This window comes from Mesoplodon bidens (assembly GCF_964165515.1).
Source record: "Mesoplodon bidens genome assembly, chromosome: 8".
NCBI lineage: Eukaryota > Metazoa > Chordata > Mammalia > Artiodactyla > Ziphiidae > Mesoplodon > Mesoplodon bidens.
The window spans coordinates 102,341,716-102,367,199 of NC_138165.1; the positions used below are offsets into that span (position 1 = coordinate 102,341,716).

At 40.4% G+C, this 25,484-nt stretch overlaps 1 protein-coding gene across 2 annotated transcripts in view; it reads right to left on the bottom strand.

Annotated features, from left to right (window-relative positions):
- COL4A4 (collagen type IV alpha 4 chain) overlaps positions 1-24,297 on the bottom strand; it is a 130,187-nt gene extending 105,890 nt beyond the window's left edge. For both annotated transcript variants that reach the window (XR_014016454.1, XM_081241946.1), the window contains exons 1-4: positions 24,220-24,297; positions 21,920-22,086; positions 18,331-18,373; positions 11,176-11,253 (exon numbers count right to left, since the gene is read on the bottom strand). Coding sequence is in view for 1 of the 2 variants with exons in the window: in XM_081241946.1 (XP_081098072.1) it covers positions 11,176-11,253; positions 18,331-18,373; positions 21,920-21,975 (177 nt within the window). In the remaining variant the exon portion in view is untranslated. The remainder of the gene's footprint in view (positions 1-11,175; positions 11,254-18,330; positions 18,374-21,919; positions 22,087-24,219) is intronic.
- Between the last annotated feature and the right edge of the window lie 1,187 nt (positions 24,298-25,484).

Genomic DNA, 25,484 nt, shown 5'->3' on the forward strand with positions numbered 1-25,484 from the left:
GAATCCTACACCTGCCTGGCTCTCTGAAGCTGGAACATTCCTTTAGGATTCTCCCTTGTTAATCGTCTGTGTCAGGCACACTTCTTGAGCTGGGCTAAGATCAAACTATTTTTATTTCACAACACTTGGTCGACGAGACCAACAGATAAGAGGATATGTACATTTTAAAAACCCAAATCTCCACAACTGCCTTTTGGGCTGCCACTGATCTGCTTGCCTCCAGGGCCCAAACCCTATGGGGAATGACAAAAATCTAAGAAATCCTTTGTCATTTTAGCAGTATGGGGATTGGGAGAAATAGCTACAGATATACAATGACAAATGTATGTACACACTTTTTGTGCAACTATTTCTTGCTCTTTTTTAACCAGAGAATCAGTGCAAGGAAGTATAAATGAATGAATGAATGAACGAACAAACAAATGAGTAAGAAAGATGCTTTTATTATACTAGTTACACATAAATTTCCAAATTACCCTTGGTCAATAAGATCATGACACTGATCATCAAAAGTGTCACAGGAAGGGGAAGGTATTTCTTTATTAAGCTTGGTTATGTACCTCCCAGTGTCCATACCTTTCCTCACTTAATCCAACCAGCAACACTGAGATTTTTATCCCTGTAGAAATGAGGAAAGCCTAGGGGGGTACAGCTTACTCAAACTGAGGTGCCTAGTGAGCTTGAGTTCATACCTGGATCAGTCAGTTTCTCTCCAAACCTCACCTCCTTCCACGGCGTCATCCTGGCACCATGGAGGGTCCCTGCACTAAACCACACTCACGCTCTGCCTACCATGACATTTCAACTGCTTCCAGCCTTATCTTATTTGTAAACATTTAAAAATTTTATCATGATGTATTTTATTTTCTCTTAAGAAGTTTTTTTTTGCGGGGGGGAACAATAGTATTCATCAAATGAGTTAAAGACCTCCATTTTTGTGGCTCTCAAATCTAATTTTCTAGTCCCATCCTCTATCTCTGTTTTCTAGAAACTTCCTTGAATCTTCTTCCCTGTAAATTTACGCTCATCATATCAGAGGTGAGCTCATCATCCCAGACTAGTTTCCCTGCCTTTTTCTTCGCCGACTCAGCAGACGACAACTTGGTTCCTTCCATCATTTAAACTCCCCACGCAGCTGTCAGCTTTGGTGATCCCCCTTTCCCTCCTTATCCATTCCATCCCAAGACCAAGCCTACCACATCTTTCTTTGAATTAAATCTCAGGTGTGTCTTTCTTTCATCCCACCGTGGAGACCCTGGGTCATGGTCTGGTCATCTCAGGTGAGGGACACAAGCACCAGCCTCCCCAGCTTCTCTAACTCCAGTCTCCTCCCCATTTCCACATGTAACTGTCAACTGACCTTCAGTCTTCCCCTTGCTGTGTTATTGCTTCCATCAACACCTGCAATGAGCACAGTCTACCTTCCTCCACCCCAGCCAACCCTAGTCCCTGTGTGTCCACACCTACACCCTCCAATTACACTTGCTCTGTTTGCCTGAGGCAATAGCAGCCTTTGTCCATCTGTAGCTCAAATTCAACCTTCCTCCAACCAAAACTATGATGACAGCAATGATGATGACGATGTTAGCGTACCCTTCACTGAGCACTTGCTCCATTCTGGGCACTGACACAGCACTGTGCATTCTTCTCATGGAATCCTTACATCCTTAAAGCAGAAAGTCATCCTGTATCTACTTTTTCATTCTGAAATGAGGAAGCTGAGGCTCAGAGAGATGAAGCAAGTGACCCAAGGCCACTTGGCTACCACCTGGGGAAGCAGAGTCCTACATGCTTCCCTTTTCACCCTAGTCTTTATCAATCGCACTCTGGTACAAACTCTCATGTCCACCCTCAAACAACTAACATAATGCCTAAATAGGCTCGCACCTATTTTTCATTATTGTTTTGTGCATGTTACTTTAATATCTGCTTGGGGTGATGTCGTCCAGTAGGATTTTTGAGGCCAAGAATCCGTGTAAATTTTTATTACCACCTCAGCACCTTGGCTACTGCCTTACACAGTATAAATTCTAAACATATACTCGTGGCCTTTTATTATTAAAATCAACAAAGAAGCCTTCGGCAGCACCCCTCTGCCTTTGTAACACTTGACTGTAATTCAACCATTCAGCCCCTAGGTGTCACTACAACATCACTTAAACCCTCAAATGGGACTCAATGCGCAGCTAAAGAGCTGGTGCCTCCAGGGTCCTCCTGTATCACAGATGTAAGGACTGCCGGAGATCTAGAAGGATCATAAAATAAATACCAAAAAGGTTTCACTCAAAGAGTAGACAATCCAAGGAGACTGGACTGCAAGGGCAGAGTATTTTCTTGTACCTTAAGTTCACCTCACTCAATGAGGACATAAATTTGTCAGTTTAGCCTGTAGTAACGCTGACTCAGGATCTTCAGCTGTGTTTTTTTTTTTAATGGATGTAAAATGAATACTATTTTTTTCATAAACATAAGCAGGACAATAATGTGGTCTTCCAAACCAGTCAGGTAAAACTCACTTATTAATGTCTTTTTATTTGATTAATAAGCTATATTTTCTGTATCTTTTTTTCTTCCAGGTTCTTTTTTTTTTTTTTTTTGACTGTGCCACACGGTTTGTGGGATTTTAATTCCCCAGCCAGGGATTGAACCGGCCCTCAGAAGTGAAAGCGTGGAGCCCTAACCACTGGATCACCAGGGAATTCCCTATGCTGTACATCTTAAACTTATACAGTGGTGTATCAATTATATCTCAGTAAAACAGTGGAATTCCTGAGTTCCAGGTTCGATCCCTGGTCAGGGAACTAAGATCCTGCAAGCCACATGGTGCAGCAAACAAACAAACAAAAAAGATTTAAAAAAAGATGTACAGCATAGTGATTTAACTCACATCACGAAATGACTATCACAATAAGTGGAGTGAACATCCATCATCTCCTATGATATAGATACAAAATATAAGAAAAAGATCAGCTGTGATCAGCTGTTTTCTTAAGAGGCAGCTTGGTGCAGTGGAAAAAAAACACTGCACTGAGAACTAGAAGACACGGCTTTGCCACCGAACAATAAATAAGGTCCCCCACGTACTATAGCACAGGGAACTATATTCAATATCTTACAATAGTCTAAAATGGAAGATAATCTTAAAAAGAATATGTGTGTGTGTGTGTGTATAAAACTGAATCACTTTGCTGTATACCTGAAACATTGTAAATCAACCATATTTCAATTAAAAAAAATAAGGTCACCCCTTGAGCCAGGTCATGGAAGAGTGGTTTTCCCATTTTTAGAAACGGTGTAACATCAACCCAGCATCACACACCTGCTGTGGGAACGGAACAGGCAGCGCTGAGAGCTCCTGGTCGGCGCCTGAGAAGCTTGACCCCAGGCATCTCTGCCTCCTTCTCCCTTGCTCTGGTGTCTCTGCTCTCCTGGTGTCCCTGCCCCTGGCCCTGGCCGTGTTCTTCTCCTGCCTGTGTCTCCTGTGCTGGCTCCCCTTACTCTGGGGGCAGGCGGGCTGGGTGGGATTGCCCCTGCAACTCCACTGGGCTGCCCTGCCCTCCTCTCGCTTTCTCTTGGGCAAACTTGTCCATCTCCATGGGGTCAATGACATCCAACTCTGAGCACCCCTTCTATTTCCCTCGCTCACCCGGACGCCCTTCAGGAGCCCTTCAGGACGTGGCCACACGTCCACATGCAAAGCTGGACTCAGGATCATCCCCCAAAACGTGCTCCTCGGTCACAGGCCGCCACCCACACAGCTGCTCTCATGCCCCTGGGCGTCCTGGGTGCCTCTAACCCCTAACCCCCGACCTCCCCGCATGGAGCCTCCTTCTCCCGACCAGTCTGCCTCCCAAACATTCCGACAGCCATCCTCTCCCCCCACGCCCACGCCACGCCCACGCCCACGCTCACGCCCTTGCTAAGGCGCGGTGACCTCCACCAGGGCGGCGACAGTGGCCTCCTGACATCCTTCCTAATGTTGCTCCCACCCCGCACCACCATCACTGTATTCTCCAAAGAGCAGCCAGAACGGTCTTCCTACAACGTAAATTCAACCTGTTTCTACTCCTCCTAAAATCTTTCGAATCCTCTGCTTACTCCTCAGGATAAACTGTATCTCTGCTTTTTCAACTGCATCCCTTACCACTTGCTCCCTCACCTGCAGGATCAAACCCTTCCGGTCACCTTTTGGTCCACCAAACATACCACCCCGTCTCCTTCTCAATTCAGGGCCTCAGTAGGGGCTGTTCTCTCTGCCCAAACACTTGCAGTGGTTTGAAGGGTGGCCACAAAAAGCTATGTCCACGCCCTAACCCCAGAACCCGTGGGTATCACCTTAGGTGGCAAACGATGTGATAAAGTTAAGGATTTTGAGAGGAGGATTTTTGTCCTGCGTTATCTAGGTATAAATGCCATTATATGTATCCTTATAAGAGGGACATGGAGGAAGATATGAAACAGACACACAGAGGAGAAGCTGAAGTGAAGACGGAAGCAGAGATGAGAGTGATGCAGCCACAAGCCAAGGAACGCCAGCAGCCACCAGAGGCTGGAAGAGGCAGGGAATGGGGGTCTCTCCCCTATTGCCTATGGAGAGCGTACGGCAATGGTGACCCCCTGCTGGTGGACTTCTGGCCTCTAGAACTTGTGAGAGAATAAATTTCTGTTGTCTAAAGCCACCAGATATGTGGTCATTATTACAGCAGCCCTAGGAATGAACACACCATGCTTCCACCAGGCCATTGCTAGGTAGGTGACCGCCGGTTCCACCAGGTCCAAGCTTCCCTGGCACTGTCTACCATACACACAGGCTCCAGTGCAAAATCCAGGTAGGGCACCAAATATCCACCTGGGGAAGGCACAAGGATCTTCGTCTGTTCTTTTCCCTGATGCACCCCAAGCATCTAGACCACCCCACGCCTGGCACTCATCAGGCACCCAGAAATAATGGCTGGGAGGTGAATCTGTCTCTCCTGCTGGAAACTGAGCTCCAGGACACAGGGACTGTCCTCTTTATCCCCGAAGCCTCACAGCCGCGTCAGATGCCTGGCCCATGGTGAATGCTCAATGGCTGTTTGCTGAATGAATGGAATGAATGAATGTTATTTGCTGAGTGAACTGCAAGTTCCTGTATGTATGACAGAGGAGTGGAAAAAGAGCACCTTGGAGACATACCTGTTTCCCTGTGGATTTCTTGGCAACTTATTGAAAATGGTATTTGAAAGGAGAAATACACTGTTCTTTCCTAAAAACTTTGTAATTCAGCATTTTAACTAGTTTCGTCGGATGCTACCTTTGCACTAGAGAGGTATTCTCAGAATCACAAACACCACTCCCTGTGTTCCTACGTGGAATACGCCCTGCTTTGAGATGCACCTTATTTCTCACCAACAACAAAGGCTGACTCCACTTTGGTAATGACCTTGATCCTTTCAAGTGCAGCCTAGCCCCACATTTGCTGAGCTCTGTGCCCGCCTGGCCACGGTTCACACTGGGTCGCAGAGTTCAGCAATCATCGTTGCTATGGGATTGAACTCCACACAGGAGACCAAGGGTTCAGGCTGCAAATCACTGCCCGTTTAATGAGGTGACTGACTGGGGCAGAGATGCCAAAATCTACCTTCAGGCCCCCTCTGCAACGAGGATTCCTCGGTGAGGTTCTGTACACTTGGCCTGTTTGGTAAATAATACTGGCAAATTATTTAATAAAAGTAGCAGGCAAATATGAGCTTGTTTTCTCTCCTTTTTCAAGCACAAATGCTGGATCTAAAGAGAGAGATTGTCAAGCATGCTGAAAGCCATGTTAATTAGTTGGAGTTATTCCTCTGTATAGATATTAGCTATTAGTGACAGCTAATAGGCCAAATAATATAAAATGATAGGCATGTATTCCCCCCCTACCCCCCGGGTCTCCCATACCCTGTTCAGAAATACTTCCTCATGCACTGACATAAAAGATTCATTCTTTTAACTTCTGCAAGTTTTCCATTCTTCAAAATTTAAGCTTAATATTCATGACAAGGAGAACACTTTAACAAGCTAAACCAGTTACAAGCTGGCACGTGGTGGGTTGAATTCTACCAGGAAATTTGTTTAATTGTTAGGCACCATGTTTGTTTGTTTTTGTTTGGTTTTTTTTTTTGCGATACGCGGGCCTCACTGTTGTGGCCTCTCCTGTTGTGGAGTACAGGCTCCGGACGCGCAGGCTCAGCGGCCATGGCTCATGGGCCCAGCCGCTCCGCGGCATGTGGGATCTTCCCGTACCAGGGCATGAATCCGTGTCCCCTGCATCGGCAGACGGACTCTCAATCCCTGCGCCACCAGGGAAGCCCGTTTGTTTTTTTAATTCAGAACTCTGATGCCTTTACATGACAAGCACACTGCTCTTCTCCTCATATAGTCCCCAAGGCTGAGGCCCCTTCCCAGGGCCCCTCACTCAGGTCACCTGCTGTCCCCTGAAGGCAGCTGAGTGTGTCAGCATCTATCAGAGAATTCTCCAGTAGAGACACAATGAGCTAGGGAGTTGGTGCTTGGAGGAGAAAGCAGCAAGAAAAAGAAGAAATCAGAACCAAAACACGAAGGGGTGGTGACAGACCAAATTTGCCAACTTCTCCATTGTCACTGCAACTTGCTTCTATCAAAATGTAACATAATTGACTTATACAAACTTTGGGACATGAAAATAATTTCTCTGAACCATTTATCAGGCTACAGTTATAGAGTGTACTAGAACGCAGCTGTGTGAGTGATAAAGAGGTTGAATTCTAGAACTTTGTGTGCAGATAATTTAATGATATGAAAAATGTAAACAACAGTTAAAACTACCCAAGGAAATTCCATTTTTATAGTGGAATGCAAGCTCTTAGGAGTGTGAGGGACAAGTGAATGAAATTTCAGGAAAGATACTTGTATATAGTTTAGTGATTTAAAAGTCCCAAAGGAAAGACTGGTTTGCTAATGTGCGATTTTGGTTTTCAAATCAAAAAAAACTAAGAGAGGCCTTGAGTTTTAAGCCATTTGACCTTCTTGTGTATGAAACTACCAAATTGTAAAGTTCTATTGACTTAACAGTTACTAGACTCCCTTGAATGGAAAACAATACAAATATATTTTATTCTGGAAAAAAGTATAGAAGGTGTCTTTATTATCAAACTAGTTACTAAAGCAGAACTTACAAAAGGTCCCATCCTAGTCTATGAAGACATGTAATTTTCCCTACAAGAAGACCTCCATCAAAGAAACAGAGATTCTTCCCTTGAAACAGATAAAGAATAATTTAAAATCCTGCCCAAGTCCACCTCATTCATATCCTTAAAGAGGGACCATAATTAGGTTTGGGTAAATGTTAGGCAGAGTCACAAAGTATTTTGGAAGCCATTAAATCGCTGTCACATGTGAAAAGTCATGGCGCACATCACAGAACCATAGGGTATTAGGGCTGGGAGGGACAGGACCCGCCCTCCCGTACAAACCCTTATTTCCCAGGTGAGGGCTCTGAAAACCAAAAGGACCAAAGGGGTAATCCCCAGTGTCCCACACTGAGAATGCAGGATGCTACTGAACCTTTAAAAGGTCTGAGTACAGCAACGGTCATGCTCCTTTCTGTGGCTCCAAGTGTTTATTCCTGGCCCTACTTGAAATTCCAAGAAAATCTGAACTCTGTGAGATGGTCACTTACTACCAGGTTTACATGTTGTGTGTGGGGAAAAAAGACTCGGGGGAGAGACTTCCCACAAATTCCGTTCCCGTTTCCCTTGGACTTGGCGGGTGTCCCCACATACATGCTGCATGTGGCCACCAGCTCAGGCTCCCAAATCCTATCCAGGCTGAACTCTGAATTTTAAGTTATTGATTTATGTGTATTAACCACCTATTAGGTGCCATCTACTGTGATCACCTCAAAGAAATACCAAAAAAGGGCCCCCATCTCTCAAAGAGGAGAAACAAACATAAGCAACTTCTATTTCTAGAGCATCCACGATGGGCCGGGAGCCAGCATAAACATTTCGCACATGTCCACATAGCCTCCTTTAAGGAGCATGGGCTGACAATCTAATCAAGAGGGTCAGACATATCCACACTCGAACCCAAGCAGAGCTCCAGGTCAGGGTACGAGAAGCATCACGGAAGGGAAGTAGGTTCACACGGGGGACCCATCCACACCGGCTGGGACAGGCAGGAGGCCTTATGGGGGCAGCGTCTCTTCTGAGCTCCTCTGAGGAGGGCAGGAAAGATGGAGGCCGAGTGGAAGTGGGAAGGCTTTCCAGAAAAGGGTAGAGGTGGTATGTCAAAAAATTAATAAATATTGAGTGATTGCTTCCTGGTAGTGAATCCATGGATGACTTATTTTGTGCCTTCTAGTTTTCCAGTATTATCTAAATGGTCTATAATAAGCATATAGGAATATTACAATAAAAACTACTATAATTATTCTTTAAAAAAATAAAAAGGTAGAGGAGTGGGAATATTTAGATTATGTTCAAGGGAGAGTGAGTGGCCCAGCTGATGCAGCAGGAGATGGTCCAATGGGAGGTAACAGTGATTAATGATGAGAACGCGTGTTGAGGCTGGGCTGTGCGCCTCCAGCGGTACAGTGGTGAGATGAAGGAGGCCCCCTTGGATCCTGCCCTTTGATGCATCCCAACTCCCCCTCAAACCCCAGCTTCCATCTCCAGCTGAAACCCTCACCCAGCCTGGCACCCAACCCTCGCTGCAGACACAGCAGTTTTGATTTGGGGCTGAACAAACTACTCACTCAGCCATTCAACCATACGAGAGGAATCATTTTCTTCTTAGGAAGGCCTGGCTGTTCCACTCACGGGCTAGGCCGCCTCGGGCAGAGCCTCAACCCTTGGAATTCGGTACGTTCCTATCTTTATAGTGCACCTTGAGCTGTCACTGCGGCTCGAGAGATGATGTGCAAGTTGGCTGGTCGCCTCCAAACCACCTGCCGGGTATGCACAAGCCACGCTCCCAAATTCCTAGCTGGAAAACATCACCAGCAACTTGTGCCGTCACAAAGGACCCATCTGTGCCAGGAAGGGCAGAGGTTGGCGGTGCTCCGCACACAGATCTCCCTGACCACCCAGGAGCAGGGACGGGAGCAGGGACGCAGACAGCAGGGCGGGGCGCAGCCCACCCCTGTGAGCCCTCCTGACCCACGGCGCTGAAGACTGTGTGATGGGAGAGACAGAGCATCCTCTACACGTGCAAATGCTTGCGATGGTTTTACGGCCCAAGGACACAGAAGACAAAGCACCAAGCAGGTAAGTATGAGAAAACTGGGCAGAGGAAACTGCCAGGCTTGGGCAGATTCAAGCCGACACTAGGGCTCCCAAAAGTTAAGGCTAAAACTGGTGTTTGAACCTGAGTGTAATCCTCTTCTCATTGATCACGGGGCAACCTCGGGGGCTGACAGCAAATACCAGGAGGTGGTTCCTGCCTCTTCCACATACTAGCAAGTTATTTAAATTCTGGGAAATCCAGATTCCTTGTATTGACCAGTGGAAATATTGGTAAGAATCCTACTGGCCTCGCAGAGTTGCTGTAGGATTAAAGCAGGGTTTCTCAACCTCGGCACTACTGGCGTTTGAGGATGGCTAGTTCTTTCAGTTCTTTCATGTGGGGCTGTCCTGTGCATTGCGGACACTGAAGAGCATCCATGGCCTGTGATTCACTAGAACCAGTAGCACCCCCCTCCATCCAGCTGTGACAGAAAAAAAAAAAAAAATGTCTCGACATCAGTAAATCAGAGGACCACACCTAGCCGGTTTCATCAAAACAACTGTCCCTCTTTGTTTTGTGGTGTCCCCATCCCATTCCTGCCACGGAGCTGATCACTACATTTTTCTTGGGCCTCAAGCTCAAAGGGTCTTAAAATCTTGGCACATTTATATGGACAACCTCACACAAACGCCAGGCTTTTTTCCTGAGTATTGTGTCCATTGACATGAAAAAAGCTAAAGCACTTCTGCTCTTTTTTAGGGTCCTAACTTTGTTTCCTGGAAATGCAGTTTTTAAATTATATCATGAAAGTGGTTGGAAAAAGCTCGAGATAAATTCTGATCACCAACATTTTATTGAAGAAGAAACAAATCCATTTAAGCAGAAAGCGATCTGCCATAACTTCAGCTCAACAAGGTAGCTGCTTACAGCAAGAACACAACGAAGGACCTGCACATGTATCACACAACTCGTGTGACGATAAAGCAATGCTGTGGGAGAAAAAAATGGTCCTTTCTTTCAGAAAGGTAACATTTCACCTCCTCGTTGACTCATCTTTACTGATTTGTGTTTTTTGAGTGTCACACACAGCCCTGGGGGATCAATTTGGACATGTTTCAAAACAATCACTGATCTGACTCAAAAACTGTCCAAAACTTCTGAACCATACTCTTTTTTTGTAAGATTGTGGGAGTATTTTTAATCAAAAGGATGGTTTGATCTAATACTCCAGCACAGAGGAGTTAGTGCCTGCCAACTGCTGCTGTCAGAATATATGAGAGAGGTTCATAAATAAATGTGTAAGAGACCCTATATACTGTAAGGGTTACTGTGCATCTCAGGGCAGAGAATTGGGTGTAGTCATCAAGAGCACCATCCTGGGTAGACTTGAGCAAGATGCTCAATTGCCCTGTGCTGAAGTCTTCGACACTGCAAAGATGGTACCATAAAATGGCAAGACAGTTGTTGTGAGGGCTCAGTGAGCTAAAGCATTTTGAGCACATAGGACAGTGCCTGGCACATAAGAAGCACATGATAAATGCAGCTCTCACTTCGATTACAGATCGCTATTCCACGGGATTTTAATAGGTGTTGTCCAAAAAAGAGTCATGTGGTCAAATGTCTGGAAACACTATTTTAAACAAAGTTAAGTAGGTTTTTTTTTTTTAACTCACTGCAGAACTTCTCAGACAGAGCCTTTAAAATGTTGATATACAACATGAATATCAATAATGGCGACCCGGCATGGACCATTTGCACCAGGATCCTTTCTGTACAAGGTGATTCTACAAAATTTTAAGTGAACAAAACATTATTGATGAGAGTGGGTAGAACGTTGGACGGAAGATATCTAGAACTTATTCATCTTGCATAACTGAAGCATTATGCCCTTTGATTAGTAATTTCCCATTTCCCGCTCCCATTTCCCATGCTGATTTTTACATCACTTACCCGAGACCCCTTTTCAGGAAAGCACTGGCAAAGAGAGCAATCTCTTCCCCCGCAGGGACCAATAAACTTCTTTCCACCCTAGAAAGTGAAGAATCTGCTTTAGTTTACCAGTATTCATCACCTCGATGGGTATATACCTTATAACAAGCACTGCTGGTTTACCTAACTCATGAGAATGTCACAGTATAATTTTATCTCTGAAACTGTGAAAAGACTAATATTGATATGTAAAAAGGCAAAAAACTTACATTGTGGCTTGATAATAAAAGAGTTGATGGTTATGTGAGCAGGATAAAAGTTTATGTGAGCCAGGATTAAAAAAAAAAAACCTCCTTCTGAAGCTACTCTGCTTTAATCAGAATCTTCTGCAATCTCTCTCTCGGTAAGACTTCGTTTACCAAGTTGTGAACAATCTTAGAATGTTAACTATGTAGTTGTGTACACAACTAGACACCGCAGTGGTGTCTAGTTTAAATTATAAGCTTGGCTTTTTTACAATAAGACCCTCTTACTTTATCTCCAAGATCAGCTAGGGCATGTGTCCCACAGGGAGGCCCTCCTGGGTCAGAACCGCAGTCATAGCCTTGGACTCGGATTAAAATTATTCTTCCTACAATTTGCCAATACTCCAAGATGGCTCCCTCTAATGTGTGTCTCAACCAGAAAGCTCTTGGACTTGAATAATTTGAGCACTTTCCCCACTTTTAGCTAGCTTTTCTTCAACTCTCTTTAGAGAGTGACCCCACAGTTGCATCTTGTCTTAACTTTAACACACACACACACACACACACATGCATGCTCCATGGGAAGAATCAGCCCCTTTTTCTCACAAATTCTATGTATATGGCGAGTCATCAGTCACTTCAATACAGAAGTATAGTCCCAGAGGAACTGTTTCCATAAGTAGATCCTTAACGACAGCCAGCATCATGCACCTGCACTGAGCATTTGTTCACAGACAGGGGTGCATGTTGAGAGGGAGGATGTGGTAAAGCAGCTCTCAGTGCTAGGAGCCGAGGGTGTGGACAGGACCACACGTTTCTATAACCGATAGATCTCTTAAAACTAACAACACTGTAGACTTTAGCATTTAGACCAACATATAACGGGGAAACATAAAACAACTGAACCACTATGTACAGTTCTGACAGAAGATATATATACATAAATATAGAAACATACTTATGTACATAAATATACATGAATATACATGTGTACACATGAAATATACAAATGTATATGTATATGTATATGTGATGGGAGGCAAAGGAGTCTAAACAGCATGCATTTTTCTTTTCAATCATACAATTAAGACCTCTTTTTTCTTGAAAAGTATGTGCGGACACAATAAAAAATCTTTAAATTCAGCATTAATAAAAAAGACATCTTTATAAACATAACACTTATGGGTCATTAAGAGTATATAAACATTCGAACCTTGACAAGAGCCAAGCAATTAGCTAATTTAAGTTTAAAAAAATGTATTTGAAGTTTCAGAAACATATGCCTCTCGAGTTTTGAGGAACCCTGTTATCTATAAATGCAGAAACAATAAGTTCAAAACCCTGATTAGGTAAAAACAATTTTTTAAATGCTCAAGGCCAGGTCAGGACAGCATGAAAGCACTTAAAATAACTAGGCTGAACATTTGGGTTCATTTAAGGTTGGGATTCATTACTATGTGTTCAGTGAAATATCAAAATAACCAGAGAAAAAAGAAGGTCAGTTGATTAGATGGCTTGAAAATAAAGGCAAGTTTGTTTTTTTTTAACTTAATTGTGCCAAGCATCACTGAGATGTTTGTAGCAAAATTAAATTTCAGACAAGAATCAGTTTAAAGTAGATTAGCAGAATTCTAATAAAGGAACACATGTAAAGCTTTGACTTGGACCAATAAAAGAAAAAAGCGAGGTGATTTTTGTCCCTACAAAGTTCTTCTACATCAGACATATCCCCAAAAACATCACTTTAAAGGGGGGGCATTTATAGAGGAAGAAACTGCACCTCAGAAACAGACTATATAATCCCATTAAAAAAGAGATCAAGACAATATCTCAGACAAGTCAACATCCAAAATATAAACCACATTCACTGGGAATACAGTGGCATTCTCAAAAACCAGTGCTATTCTTCTTCAAAGAGAAGAAAAGTCACTATCTATTTTACCTCAGATATTTTTAAACAAATATTTGTTGCACAGAAAGTTAAAGAAAATATTTTACTAGCTTCCAGATTAGTAATCAGTCTTGCAATTTTTACTTTTATTGGGTTTTTTTGGCAAAACAAATAACATATGCACATGATAATTCAAACAGTACAAAATAGTGTAATGGAAAAAGACATTTTATCTTCCAACTCTGGCCCCCAGTTCCCTCCCCTAAAGGTAATCGCTCTCTTCAAATCTGTGTCTGGGCATTTATGAGCATATTTAAACAATGATCACACACACACACACACACACACACACACACACACTTTTGGTGATTTTTGTCCTTGTTTTATTCTTACCCAAATGGTATGTTTCTTTGTACCTTGCTTTTCTCACTTAATCGTTCTGAATTAATACATATGACTATCCACCAAACAAAGTACTATAACTTGTTTAATCAGTCCTTATTGATGGTCATTTCATTATCTCCCTTTTTTGCTACCAAACACTACCTTTAAACTAATATTCCTGTGCATATACCTTTATGCATAAGTCAGAATAAACATGTATGATAAATTCCAAAAAGGGAAAATGCTATGTCAATAGGCATGTGCATTTAAAATCCTGATAGATAATGCCAAATTGCCTTCCATAGAGATTGCATCAATTTATTTCTCTACCTTTAAAACCCACCTACAGTATAGCCACTCTCTGTGTGAAATCTCTAGAATCTTCGCATACCAGAATATGGTAGGAAGGTCCAGGAGAGAATAATCTTTGGTTCAGGAGTTATATGCACTTATATGAGACATAAATAACAAAGGAAGTAAAATTTAGTGCTCTGTAGAGTTTTGTAATGGAAAAAAAAGAATGTAATACAAAAGGAACTTAGAAAAGTCAGATAAGAGAAAAAATAATTCACACACAAATATTTCAGTATGTTTCTGTTCATTATTTGAGGTGATGCTCTGAAATGCCTGTGAAGTAAGTTGGGCAAATGTTATCATGCCCACTTCCCACAGTAGAAAACTGAGTCTTGAATAGGTTAAGAGATGAATCAATGGCAAAGCCAAGAACCTAGGGCGTCTTATTCTTTAATGCATGTGCTTTTGACCGTGACTAAAAGGGAAAGGAGAATGCATGGCAACTTTCTATTTTGATTCACTCTGCAAAGACCTATGCTAATTTGAAATCACAGAAGTTGGATCGGGTGGGTCCAAGCTAGCGGATGGATAGACAGACGTGTGTTCACTAGCGTGACTTAAACCAGTCTGGCTTTCTCAACATGAACCTGACTAAAGGCTGCCTCTAGTAGGATTTCCTAGAAATGTCTGAAGTTGGGTTTAATAACTTAGATTCTCTAGAGAGGAGGCAGAAGAAAGAGGGCTTATTATGGAATGTTCTAGGCTTATCCTTCTCCAGAATTAAAACGTTCAAATTTAATCTTATACTTCTTGATTTAATCCTATAATGGCCCAGCTGCTTCCTGCCCACTCTGAAAAACGTTTTGAAGAAAGGGTTATATTATAAAACAAAAAAAACTCTAATACCTATGCAATTTGGTAATCAGTCTTCACTGTAGAATATAAAGGAAACCTTACAGTTCATCTAATCTAACACTTCATTTTTACAGATGAGAGAATAATCCCAGAGAGTGAATTGTTTAAAAGTATAATAAAGAAAGAAGAATGAACAAAACCCAAAGGTTTTAATCATAAAGGAAGGAAATAAATCATAAAGATCAGAGCAGAAATAAATGAAATAGAGACTAGAACACAAGAGAAAAGATCAATGAAACTAAAAGCTTATTTTCTGTAAAGGTAAACAAAATTGATAAACCTTTCGCCAGACTCATCAAAAAAAAAAAGGGAGAGGGATCAAATCAATAAATCAGAAATGAAAATGGAGAAGTTAAACTGACACTGCAGAAATACAGAGGATCATAAGAGACTACTACAAGCAACTATATGCCAATAAAATGGACAATCTATAAGAGATGAACAAATTCTTAGAAAGGTACAATCTCCCAAGACTGAACCAGGAAGAAATAGAAAATATGAACAGACTAATTACCAGTACTGAAATTGCATGTGTGATTTAAAAACTCCCAACAAACAAAAGTCCAGGACCAGATGGCTTCACAGGCCAATTCTCCCAAACATTTAGAGATGAGTTGACACCTAACTTTCTGAAACTTTTCCAAAAAATTGTAGAGGAAGGAACACTTCTGAACTCATTCTATAAGGTCACCATCACCCTGATACCAAAACCAGACAAAGATACCACAAAATAAGAAAATTATAGGCCAATATCACTGATGAACACAGAGGCAAAAATCCTCAACAAAATACCAGCAAACCAACTCCAACAATACATTAAAAGGATCATATACCATGATCAAGTGGGATTTATCCCAGGGATGCAAGGATTTTTCAATATCTGCAAATCAATCAATGTGATATACCACATTTACAAACTGAAGAATAAAAACCATATGATCATCTCAATAGAGGCAGAAAAAGCCTTTGATAAAATTCAACATCCATTTATGATAAAAAAAACTCTATAGAAAGTGGGCATAGAGGGAACATACCTCAACATAATAAAGGCCACATATGACAAACCCACAGCTAACATCATACTCAATGGTGAAAACCTGAAAGTATTTCCTCTAAGATCAGGAACAAGACAAGGATGTCCACTCTCACCACTTACACTCAACATAGTTCTGAAAGTCCTAGCAACCAGAGAAGAAAAAGAAATGAAAGGAATCCAAGTAGGAAAAGAAGTAAAACTATCACTGTTTGCAGAGATGACATGATACTATACATAGTAAATCCTAAAGATGCTGCCAGAAAACTACTAGAGCTCATCAATGAACCTGGTAAAGTCGCAGGATACAAAATTAATGCACAGAAATCTCTTGCATTCCTATACACTAACAATGAAATATCAGAAAGGGAAATTAAGGAAACAACCCCATTTACCATAACATCAAAAAGAAAAAAAATACCTATGAATAAACCTACCTAAGGAGGCAAAAGACCTGTACTCTGAAAACTATAAGACACTGATGAAAGAAATCAAAGATGACACAAACAGATGGAAAAGATATATACTATGTATTTGGATTGAAAGAATCAATGTTGTCAAAATAACCATACTACCCAAGGAAATCTACAGATTCAATGCAATCACTATCAATTTACCAATTGCATTTTTCACAGAACTAGAACAAAAAATTTTTTAATTTGTATGGAAACACAAAAGACCCCAAATAGCCAAAACAATCTTGAGAAGAATGGAACTGGAGGAAACACACTCCCTGAATTAAGGTTATACTACAAAGCTACAATAATCAAAACAGTATGGTACTGGCACAAAAACAGACATAAACATCAATGAAACAGGATAGAAAGCCCAGAAATAAAACCATGTACTATGGTCAATTACTCTACAACAAAAGAGGCAAGAATATACAGTAGAGAAGAGACAGTTTCTTTGATAAGTGGTGCTGGGTAAACTGGATAGCTACATGTAAAAGAATGAAATTAGAACATTCTCTAACACCATATACAAAGATAAGCTCAAAATGGATTAATGACCTAAATGTAAGATAGGATACTATAAAACTCCCAGAGGAAAACATAGGCAAAACACCCTTTGACATAAATCGCAGCAATATTTTTTTGGATCTGTCTCCTAGGGTAATGGAAATAAAAACAAAAATAAACAAATGAGACGTAATTAAACTTAAAATCTTTTGCAAAGCAAAAGAAACCATAAACAAAACAAAAAGACAACTTATGGACTGGGAGAAAATATTTGCAAATGATGCTACTGATAAGGGATTAATTTCCAAAATACACAAACAGCTCATACAGCTTAATATAAAAAAAACCCAAACAACCAAATAAAAAATGGGTAGAAGACCTAAATAGACATTTCTCCAAAGAAGACATACAGATGGCCAAGAGGCACATGAAAAGATGCTCAATATTGCTAAGTATTAGAGAAATGCAAATCAAAACTACAATGAGGTATCACCTCACACCAGTCAGAATGTCCATCATCAAAAAGTCTACAAATAATAAATGCTGGAGAAGGTGTGGAGAAAAGGGAGCCCTCCTACACTGCTGGTGGGAATGTAAATTGGTTCAGGCACTATGAGGGACAGTATGGAGGTTCCTTAAAAAACTGAAAATAGAGTTCCCATGTGATCCTGCAATCCCACTTCTGGGCATTTATCCAGAGAAAACTCTAATTTGAAAAAATACATGCACCCCAATGTTCATAGCAGCACTATTTACAATAGCCAAGACATGGAAGCAACTTAAATGTCCATCGACAGATGAATGGATAAAGAAGATGTGGTAAATATATATATATATATATATATACACACACACACACACACACACACACACACACACACACACACACATATATATAAAATGGTATATTAGCCATAAAAAAGAATGAAATAATGCCATTTGCAGCAATATGGATGGATCTAGAAATTATCATATTAAGTGAAATAAGCCAGAGAAGGACAAATATATGATATCGCTTATATGTGGAATCTAAAAAAAAGATACAAATGAATTTATTTACAAAACAGAAATAGACTCACAGACACAGAAAACAAACTTATGATTACCAAAGGGGAAAGGTGAGGAGGGAGGGATAAATTAGGAGTTTGGGATTAACATATACACACTACTATATATAAAATAGATAAACATTAGGACCTACTGTATAGCACAGGGAACTATATTAAATATCTTGTAATAACCTATAATGGAAAAGAATCAAGATATAGATAGATATCTAGAGAGATAGATAGACAGATAAACAGAATCACTTTGCTGTACACCTGAAACTAACACAATATTGTAAATTAACTATACTTGCATTTTTAAAAATGGTTTAAAAAGTATAATAAAAATGATTCATTCAATAAAGTGAATTTTCAACATGCAATCAGAGCTCATTAATGGACTTACCCCGTACGCATGTTGTACAGAAAAGAGAATAAGTATGAGCGACCTACGAAAAAGCAAAAACGCAGATTAATTTAAACTGCTGGTTTTAACGCAAAACAAACTAAAAAGAAAAAGAACACAAGAATTAACTCCAGAAACCTTTTTTTTTAGTTTCCAATAAGGCTTCTGTTGCCAGTTGATTGTCACAAGATAAATGTTATCCTCTCTCTGGATGTCATCACTATATTTCCTCCTTTTAATCAGTCAAGTACTCACACCCTTTGGTGTGGTCCTCATTGTGCTGGGCACGGTGGGGACACTTGGAAGGTGAGACCTGGATGGACGGATGAGTGGAGGGAGACGACTCTCAGAATGAAAACTAGAGGAGAGCTGGAAGGAGGCAGCTTTGTCCAGGAACTGCTGCAAAGACCAGTGTTTCCTGGATGCTGTTAAGTGCAACCAGCCGGAAGGAGGGAGGATGGAAGAAACCTAACTGGGCTGGGGAGACGGTTTGGGAAACAATACGAACAAGTCAGGGGAGAGTTGGGTAGTTCAGGGTCTTATAAGTGAGGCAGAAATCCAACAGGGGTAACATCATTATTATAGAGAAATTTTAACAGGAAAGATGCAACCAAAAAAAGACTGAATGTGTGTGTCCTCCCCCAATTCATATGTTGAAATCCTAACCCCCGTGTGATAGTATTAGAAGTTGGGGCCTTTGGGAGTATTAGGTCATGAGGGTGCTTGTGACTGGGATTATTCCCCTTCTAAAAGGACCTGGAGAGCCCTCTCTCAGTCCTACCATGTGAGGATACGATGAAGCCAGCAGTCTGCAACCCAGGAGAGCGTCCTCACAAAACCTGCCCATGCTGATACCTGGATCTCAGACTGTCAGCCTCCAGAACTGGGAGAAATAAATTTGCATTGCTCATAAGCCCCCCAGTCGATGGTATTTGTCACAGCAGCCTGGAGTGACTAGGACAACCACTCAAAACTGCGTATGTCCGCCTCGGGCTTAATGATTGTCCAAGAGCTTCCACATCCATCATCGCACTGAATCCTTAAAACAGAGCTTGGATGGGAGGAGAACTGGGGCCCAGACTCGGGCTGTGATTTCTCTGCCACCCTTATCCCTTTTTTTATGTAGAGCCTTCTCCTCTCTGAAACCTCCTGTCCAAAGGAGCCTTATTTCTCCATCCTTGGCTCCTTCTTCTTGCGCTGAGATGCTGATAAGCATTACAGAAATCTACAGAGCCGTGCCTCTGTGTGAGACCCAGGCTAGGAGATGGGAGACTGGGGGTGGGTCCGGCCCACACTCACTGTCCTCCACACTGAAGTCCCCCTTCTCCGCAACCCTTCTCTTGGAATTCATGACAATTCCAGTAAAGGCCAGGGTGGCATTTCAGTGTAGTAATGGAGTAAATCAGAAAAGAAAAAGGGGATAGAGGGAATAAACTGTTTTAAATCAAATTAAAGTATTTACAACAACTGCTGTTTAAGCAGGTCGTTATCACTTTGGACATTTGTAAATAAGGACAGGTTACATCTTGTAGCAATTTTGGCCTCCGTATGTAGAGTCTCATTAAAATTGTAGGCAGGGTAGGTTTTTCCACATTTTACATCAGAGCAAACTGACTCAGAAATGTTGGATAACGTGCCCAAAAGGCTGTAGGCAGAGTGGCTCGGAGGTGGCACTTCGGACAGATCGGAATCCCTGTGACTGTCCCTTCTACCCCCACCCCATCCCCCATTTGTTCCTCCAGCTGCTTAATATATTTAAAAATAAGGCAATTCCTTCTTTTTTTTAATACAGCAGGTTTTTAAAAAAAATAAGGCAATTCTTTTTTTATGTTTTTTTTAAATTAAAGTATAGTTGATTTACAATGCTGTGTTAGTTTTAGGTCTACAGTAAACTGATTCAGATATATATATATACACACATTCTTTTTCAGATTCTTTTCCAATATATATTACAAGATACTGAATATAGTTCCCTGTGCTACACAGTAAGTCCTTGTTGATTATCTGTTTTATATATAGTAGTGTGCATCTGTTAATCCCAACGTCCTAATTTATCCTTTCCCTCTCTTTCCCCTTTGGTAACCATACGTTTGTTTTCTATGTCTGTGAGTCTGTTTCTGTCTTGTAAATAAGTTCATTTGTATCATTTTTTTAGATTCCACATATAAGCGATATCACATGATATTTGTTTTTCTCTGTTTGACTTCACTCAGTATGATCATTTCTAGTTGCATCCATGCTGCCGCAAATGGCATTATTTTATACTTTTTCATGGCTGAGTAATATTCCATTGTATATATCTACACCATATCTTCTTTATCTATTCATCTGTCCACGGACACTTAGGTTGTTCTATGTCTTGACTATTGTAAATAGTGCTGCAATGAACACAGGGGTGCATGTTACCTTTTCGAATTAGAATTTTCATCTTTTCCAGATATACGCTTAGGAGTGGGGTTGCTTTTTTTTTTCTTTAAAGAACAATTCAAAATTAAGAGTACTTTGCAGTTTCCTTCACATTCGCTCCAAATAAATAAGACTTGGCTGCATTTCTGAAAGAATTGAGTCCTCCTTCCCATCCCCCTCTCTCCCTTCACTGCCCATCAATACATGTTCATCAGCTCCAAAACTTCTCACATTTTTCACTATTTAACATTTCCCTGTCTTAATTCCCAATATTTTTTTTAGTCACCTCGAATAATCTCATATTAGTTTCCTACTGCTGCTGTAACACATGACCACAAACTCAGTGGCTGAAAACAATACAAATTTATTCTCTTATGGTTCTGGAGGTCATAAGTCTGAAGTAGGTCTCACCGGCAAAAGATCAAGGTGCTGGAAGGGCTGTGTTCCTTCTGGAAGCTCCAAGGGAGACTCAGTTTCCTTGCTTTTTCCATTTTCTAAAGGCTGCCTGCATTCCCTGGCTCATGGTCCCTTCCACCTTCAAAGCCAGCGGTGACCAGCTGAGTCTGTCCGTTGCTGCAACCCTCTGACCTCTGCTCTTTACATCACATCTCCTTCTCGACTCTCACTCTCCTGCCTCCCTTTCGCTTCTAGGGACCCTTTTAATTATACTGGGCCCACCCAGATAATCCAGGATAATTTCCCCATGGCAAGGTCAGCTGATTAGCAACCTTAATTTCATCTACAACCATAATTCCCCCTTGCTACATAGCAGAGCACGTTCAGAGGCTCTGGGGATTAGGATGTGGACATCTCTGGGGGTCATTATTCTGCTTACCCCACTCATGAAGTGCATTGTCCTAACTCTCCTAGTTATAGGGACCCTGCTGCTCTGGACATATGAGAAGGTTTTTGCTATTCAAACCCAGTGAATAGAAGAGCAAGAATCTGTGGCCTTGTGCATCCTCCCATTGGGTGATCATGTGGGTGCAACTGGTGGAGAGGAGAGAGGACTGCTGTTTAATAATAAAAATGAATCGCAGAATGGCAGCAGGCATAATCCATAGATTTCTGGAATAATTGGGCTTTTTGACATGTGAAGCATTCAGATAATTTACACCTGCAGAACCAACCTTTAGGGGAAATTATTAAATAAAAACCAGTGATCGTACTTGAGGACACTCACCAGGAATCTGTGGCCAAGGGCTTGATCCACCTGAAAGAGCGCCTTACCAATGCCATGTGCACGAATTACTTCATAGTCAAATCTTGGTACTTAAAAAAAATTCTGCCACTCTTCTCTTCCAGAAGACTCTCATCTACAAGTGAGGTTCTATGTCCTGGGTTTAAAGTCTGTATATGTTAAATATAAATAAATCTCTTAAAACAGAGTATGCATTATAATGTTGAAAATAATTACTTTCATCATTCAGAGTTAGTGACGGAAATATTTTCTAAAGGGGAACTTCAACAGTGTTTTGACATAACAATCTTTTCTTAGCAATGGTTAAACTGAATACTCAATTTGTAATTCTTAGAAGTAAAAATATTCTCAAATTCTTTACGGCATAAATATATTTTTGAGAAATGAAAAGATATATGTCTGTAATGCTTGTACCAAAAATATTGCTTCGTTTTGCTAAGGGGAATTTTCTTCTATTTAATCTTTTCTCTTAAAAATCCAAGCTACAGTTCTTTCAAGTGCTTTTTTTATTTTTTGAAACTAAAAAGGAATCCCCTAGTATAGAAATACACATTTTGCCTACAAACAGCAAATACATATAAACATGTTTTTATGTAAAATGGTACAACATTCTGGCAGGTCGTCAAAAAGTTAAACATAGAGTTACCATATGACCCAGCAATTTCATTCTTAGGTATATACCCGAGAGAACTGACAACATATGTTCACACATAAACTGGTACATGAATATTTATAGCAGAATTATTTGTAATAGCCAAAAAATGGGAACGACTCACTTCAACTGATGAATAGATAAGCAAAACGTGCTACATCCATACAATGGAATATTATTCGACCATAAAAAGGAATGAAGCACCAATCCGTGCTACAACATGGATGAACCTTGAAAACATCATCCCAAGTGAAAGAAGTCACAAACTGTATAATTCCGTGTATATGGAATGTCCAGAATAGGCAACTCCATAGAGATAGAAAATAGTAATTATCAGGGGTTGGAGAAGGGGAGAGTTGGGGTGATGGAAATGTTCTGGAACTGGATAGTGGTGATGGTTGCACAACATTCTAAGAACACTAAAAACCACTGAATTATAAACTTTAAAAGAGTAAAGATGGTGTGTTTTATTTTGTGAACTTTATCTCAATTTTAAAAAAGAAAAAATATTTTGACTCAAAGAACTGTATGCTTTGATAAAAGATCTCTTTGGCTGAACGAACTGAAATGTCTCATCTTTAAAACTTTGGCTTCTCTGAAGACCTGTATCTGTAAGAATTGGGTAGAGAGAAGGAAACTGGGAGTGTAGAATGTTACAAACTATTTTTAAACTTCTGGATAAAATCTGGATAAACTAACTCAGTGTTGCATTTATGAGAGACTAGTTTTCCAAGTAAGTGGTGGAACAACATTCCATGATAGTTTCAAAACCAAGTAGAAACAGAATCACTTTGAGTACCTAGATCTTCTACCATCCCTAAATCCATCATTTTAAATATTTTTTTACTTGCATTCCAGAAGCAAGTCTCAGTAAAACAAATAATTGTTTTATGAGGAATACACAAATTGGTTTGAATCATTCAAAATGTATTTGATATTTTAAACAAATAGGAAACACAGTCAAAAATTAAAGAAAACCAGAGGTATTTGCATTTTAACCAAAAAATAGATACATCATGCAATTAGTCTCCAGACGTATTGTGATAAAGCATGCATCAAGGGGATTTTGTTAAAATAGTGTGTTGCTGTGGTCACCTTTCAGAGGAAGAATGTCTGATGGTGGCCCTAACACCTAGGAGTGTCTCAGTACATTTTAATTGAAAAGATGGCTGGGTGGATAGATGAATGAATGGATGAATGGACAGCTGAACCAACCTGCAGGAACCTAACTGGTCTCCCATTAGTCAGTGGGGCTGAATGTGAAAGGACATTAAGTAACAGTGAGAGGACACTGCTATGCTGGGAGTAGCCAATGCATTCCCATCACCATGCACTTAGTTACTATATAAGCTCTATGACAATAGGGATTTCATCTTTTTTTATTCACAGGTTTACCCCCAGTGCCGTAATAGTCTCTGAAATATAATAAGTACCCAATGTATATCTGTTGGATGAATGGACTTATAGAAGACACTCTGGGACCTTTCAAATGTGAATCAAATATATTTAATAGGGGATGTAAGATGAGGCTAATTTTGAATATACAAGAGGGTAGAAGAAGGGAGAATGAAGGAGATGGAGAGAAAAATCATAACGGCATTGGAAGAAGTAATGAGAAACCAACATTTACTGATTATACGTAGGACCCTCTGCCTAGAGTGTTGCCCACAATCAAGTCACCTCTTTTCACCACAGTTTAGTAAGAAAAGTATTATTTTCATTGCGTAAGAAAAGCAAACTGGGGAATTCCCTGGCAGCCGTCCAGTGGTTAAGAACTCCACGCTCTCAATGCCATGGGCCAGGGTTCAATCCCTGTCAGGGAACTAAAATCCTACAAGCCCTGCAGCACAACCAAAAAAAAAAAGGACACTGGATCAGTTTAATTAATTGTGCAAAGTTGTAGAGCTAATAAATGGCAGAATCTGGATTTCTGGACTCCAACATATGTTCCTTCTCCCAACTGAGACCCCAGCCTTCAGACTTTTCTGCTCTCAAACTCCCATTAGAATTTTGAAAAACCTATTTGAACCCTCTATTCCTTTTTTAAAGTTGACATATAAAATCTTTAATCTTTGTATTGCAAGGAGTATAATTTGGAACATTGTAAATGGTTACCTATAAAATAAAACTGTTGCAGCACTATTTTAGCTGTAGCCAGTACATCACAATGCCAGGCAATCTGATTTTCACCATCATCAGTATAAAATATATGTACACGGTTTTTAACATTATTTTTCTGCATGATTTTGTATTTCCATTCCACTCCCCCACATATATCCTTGTGCAATATAATTTTATATTTGAAAATCATATTGATCACCCCACACTACTTCTCTGCAACAAAAATATATATAAATTCGATATTTTTAAAATTTCTTATGATCACAAATCTCTGAATCTTAAAAAAGATTTTTCTCCCAGATTGACTTGTTATGATTAGTAGTATATGATTCATCAAAAACATAAATAAATCTTTATAAACAATTACTAAACATTAAAAGTGAAATTATATTGGAAATGTCATTGGCAATGAAAGAAGTGGGCTCTTTTGTTTCTCAATTAGTTTATTTAGCCCTAGAGTAATAATACTTCTTACTGGAATGAGACAGGTTCAGCAACAATGTTACTTCCATTTTAATTTTTAAAGCTGTAAAGCCTAGTAAAACTTATTCACAAAGTTCAGAAGTTGTGAATGGAAGGAATTTGTAACACAAATGTCACTCAATTCTGAGAACTTCTCTTGAGTTGTATATCAAAAGCAATATACAATTTATCCTCAGGAATCATTTTGAAAGATCTACCAGTTGATAGAGTCTTCCTTCAATCATGATGAAAACAGAAAGTGGGAAACCAACTGGCCCAAGGGATGTGCAGCCCAGAAGGTAGATGCTTTCT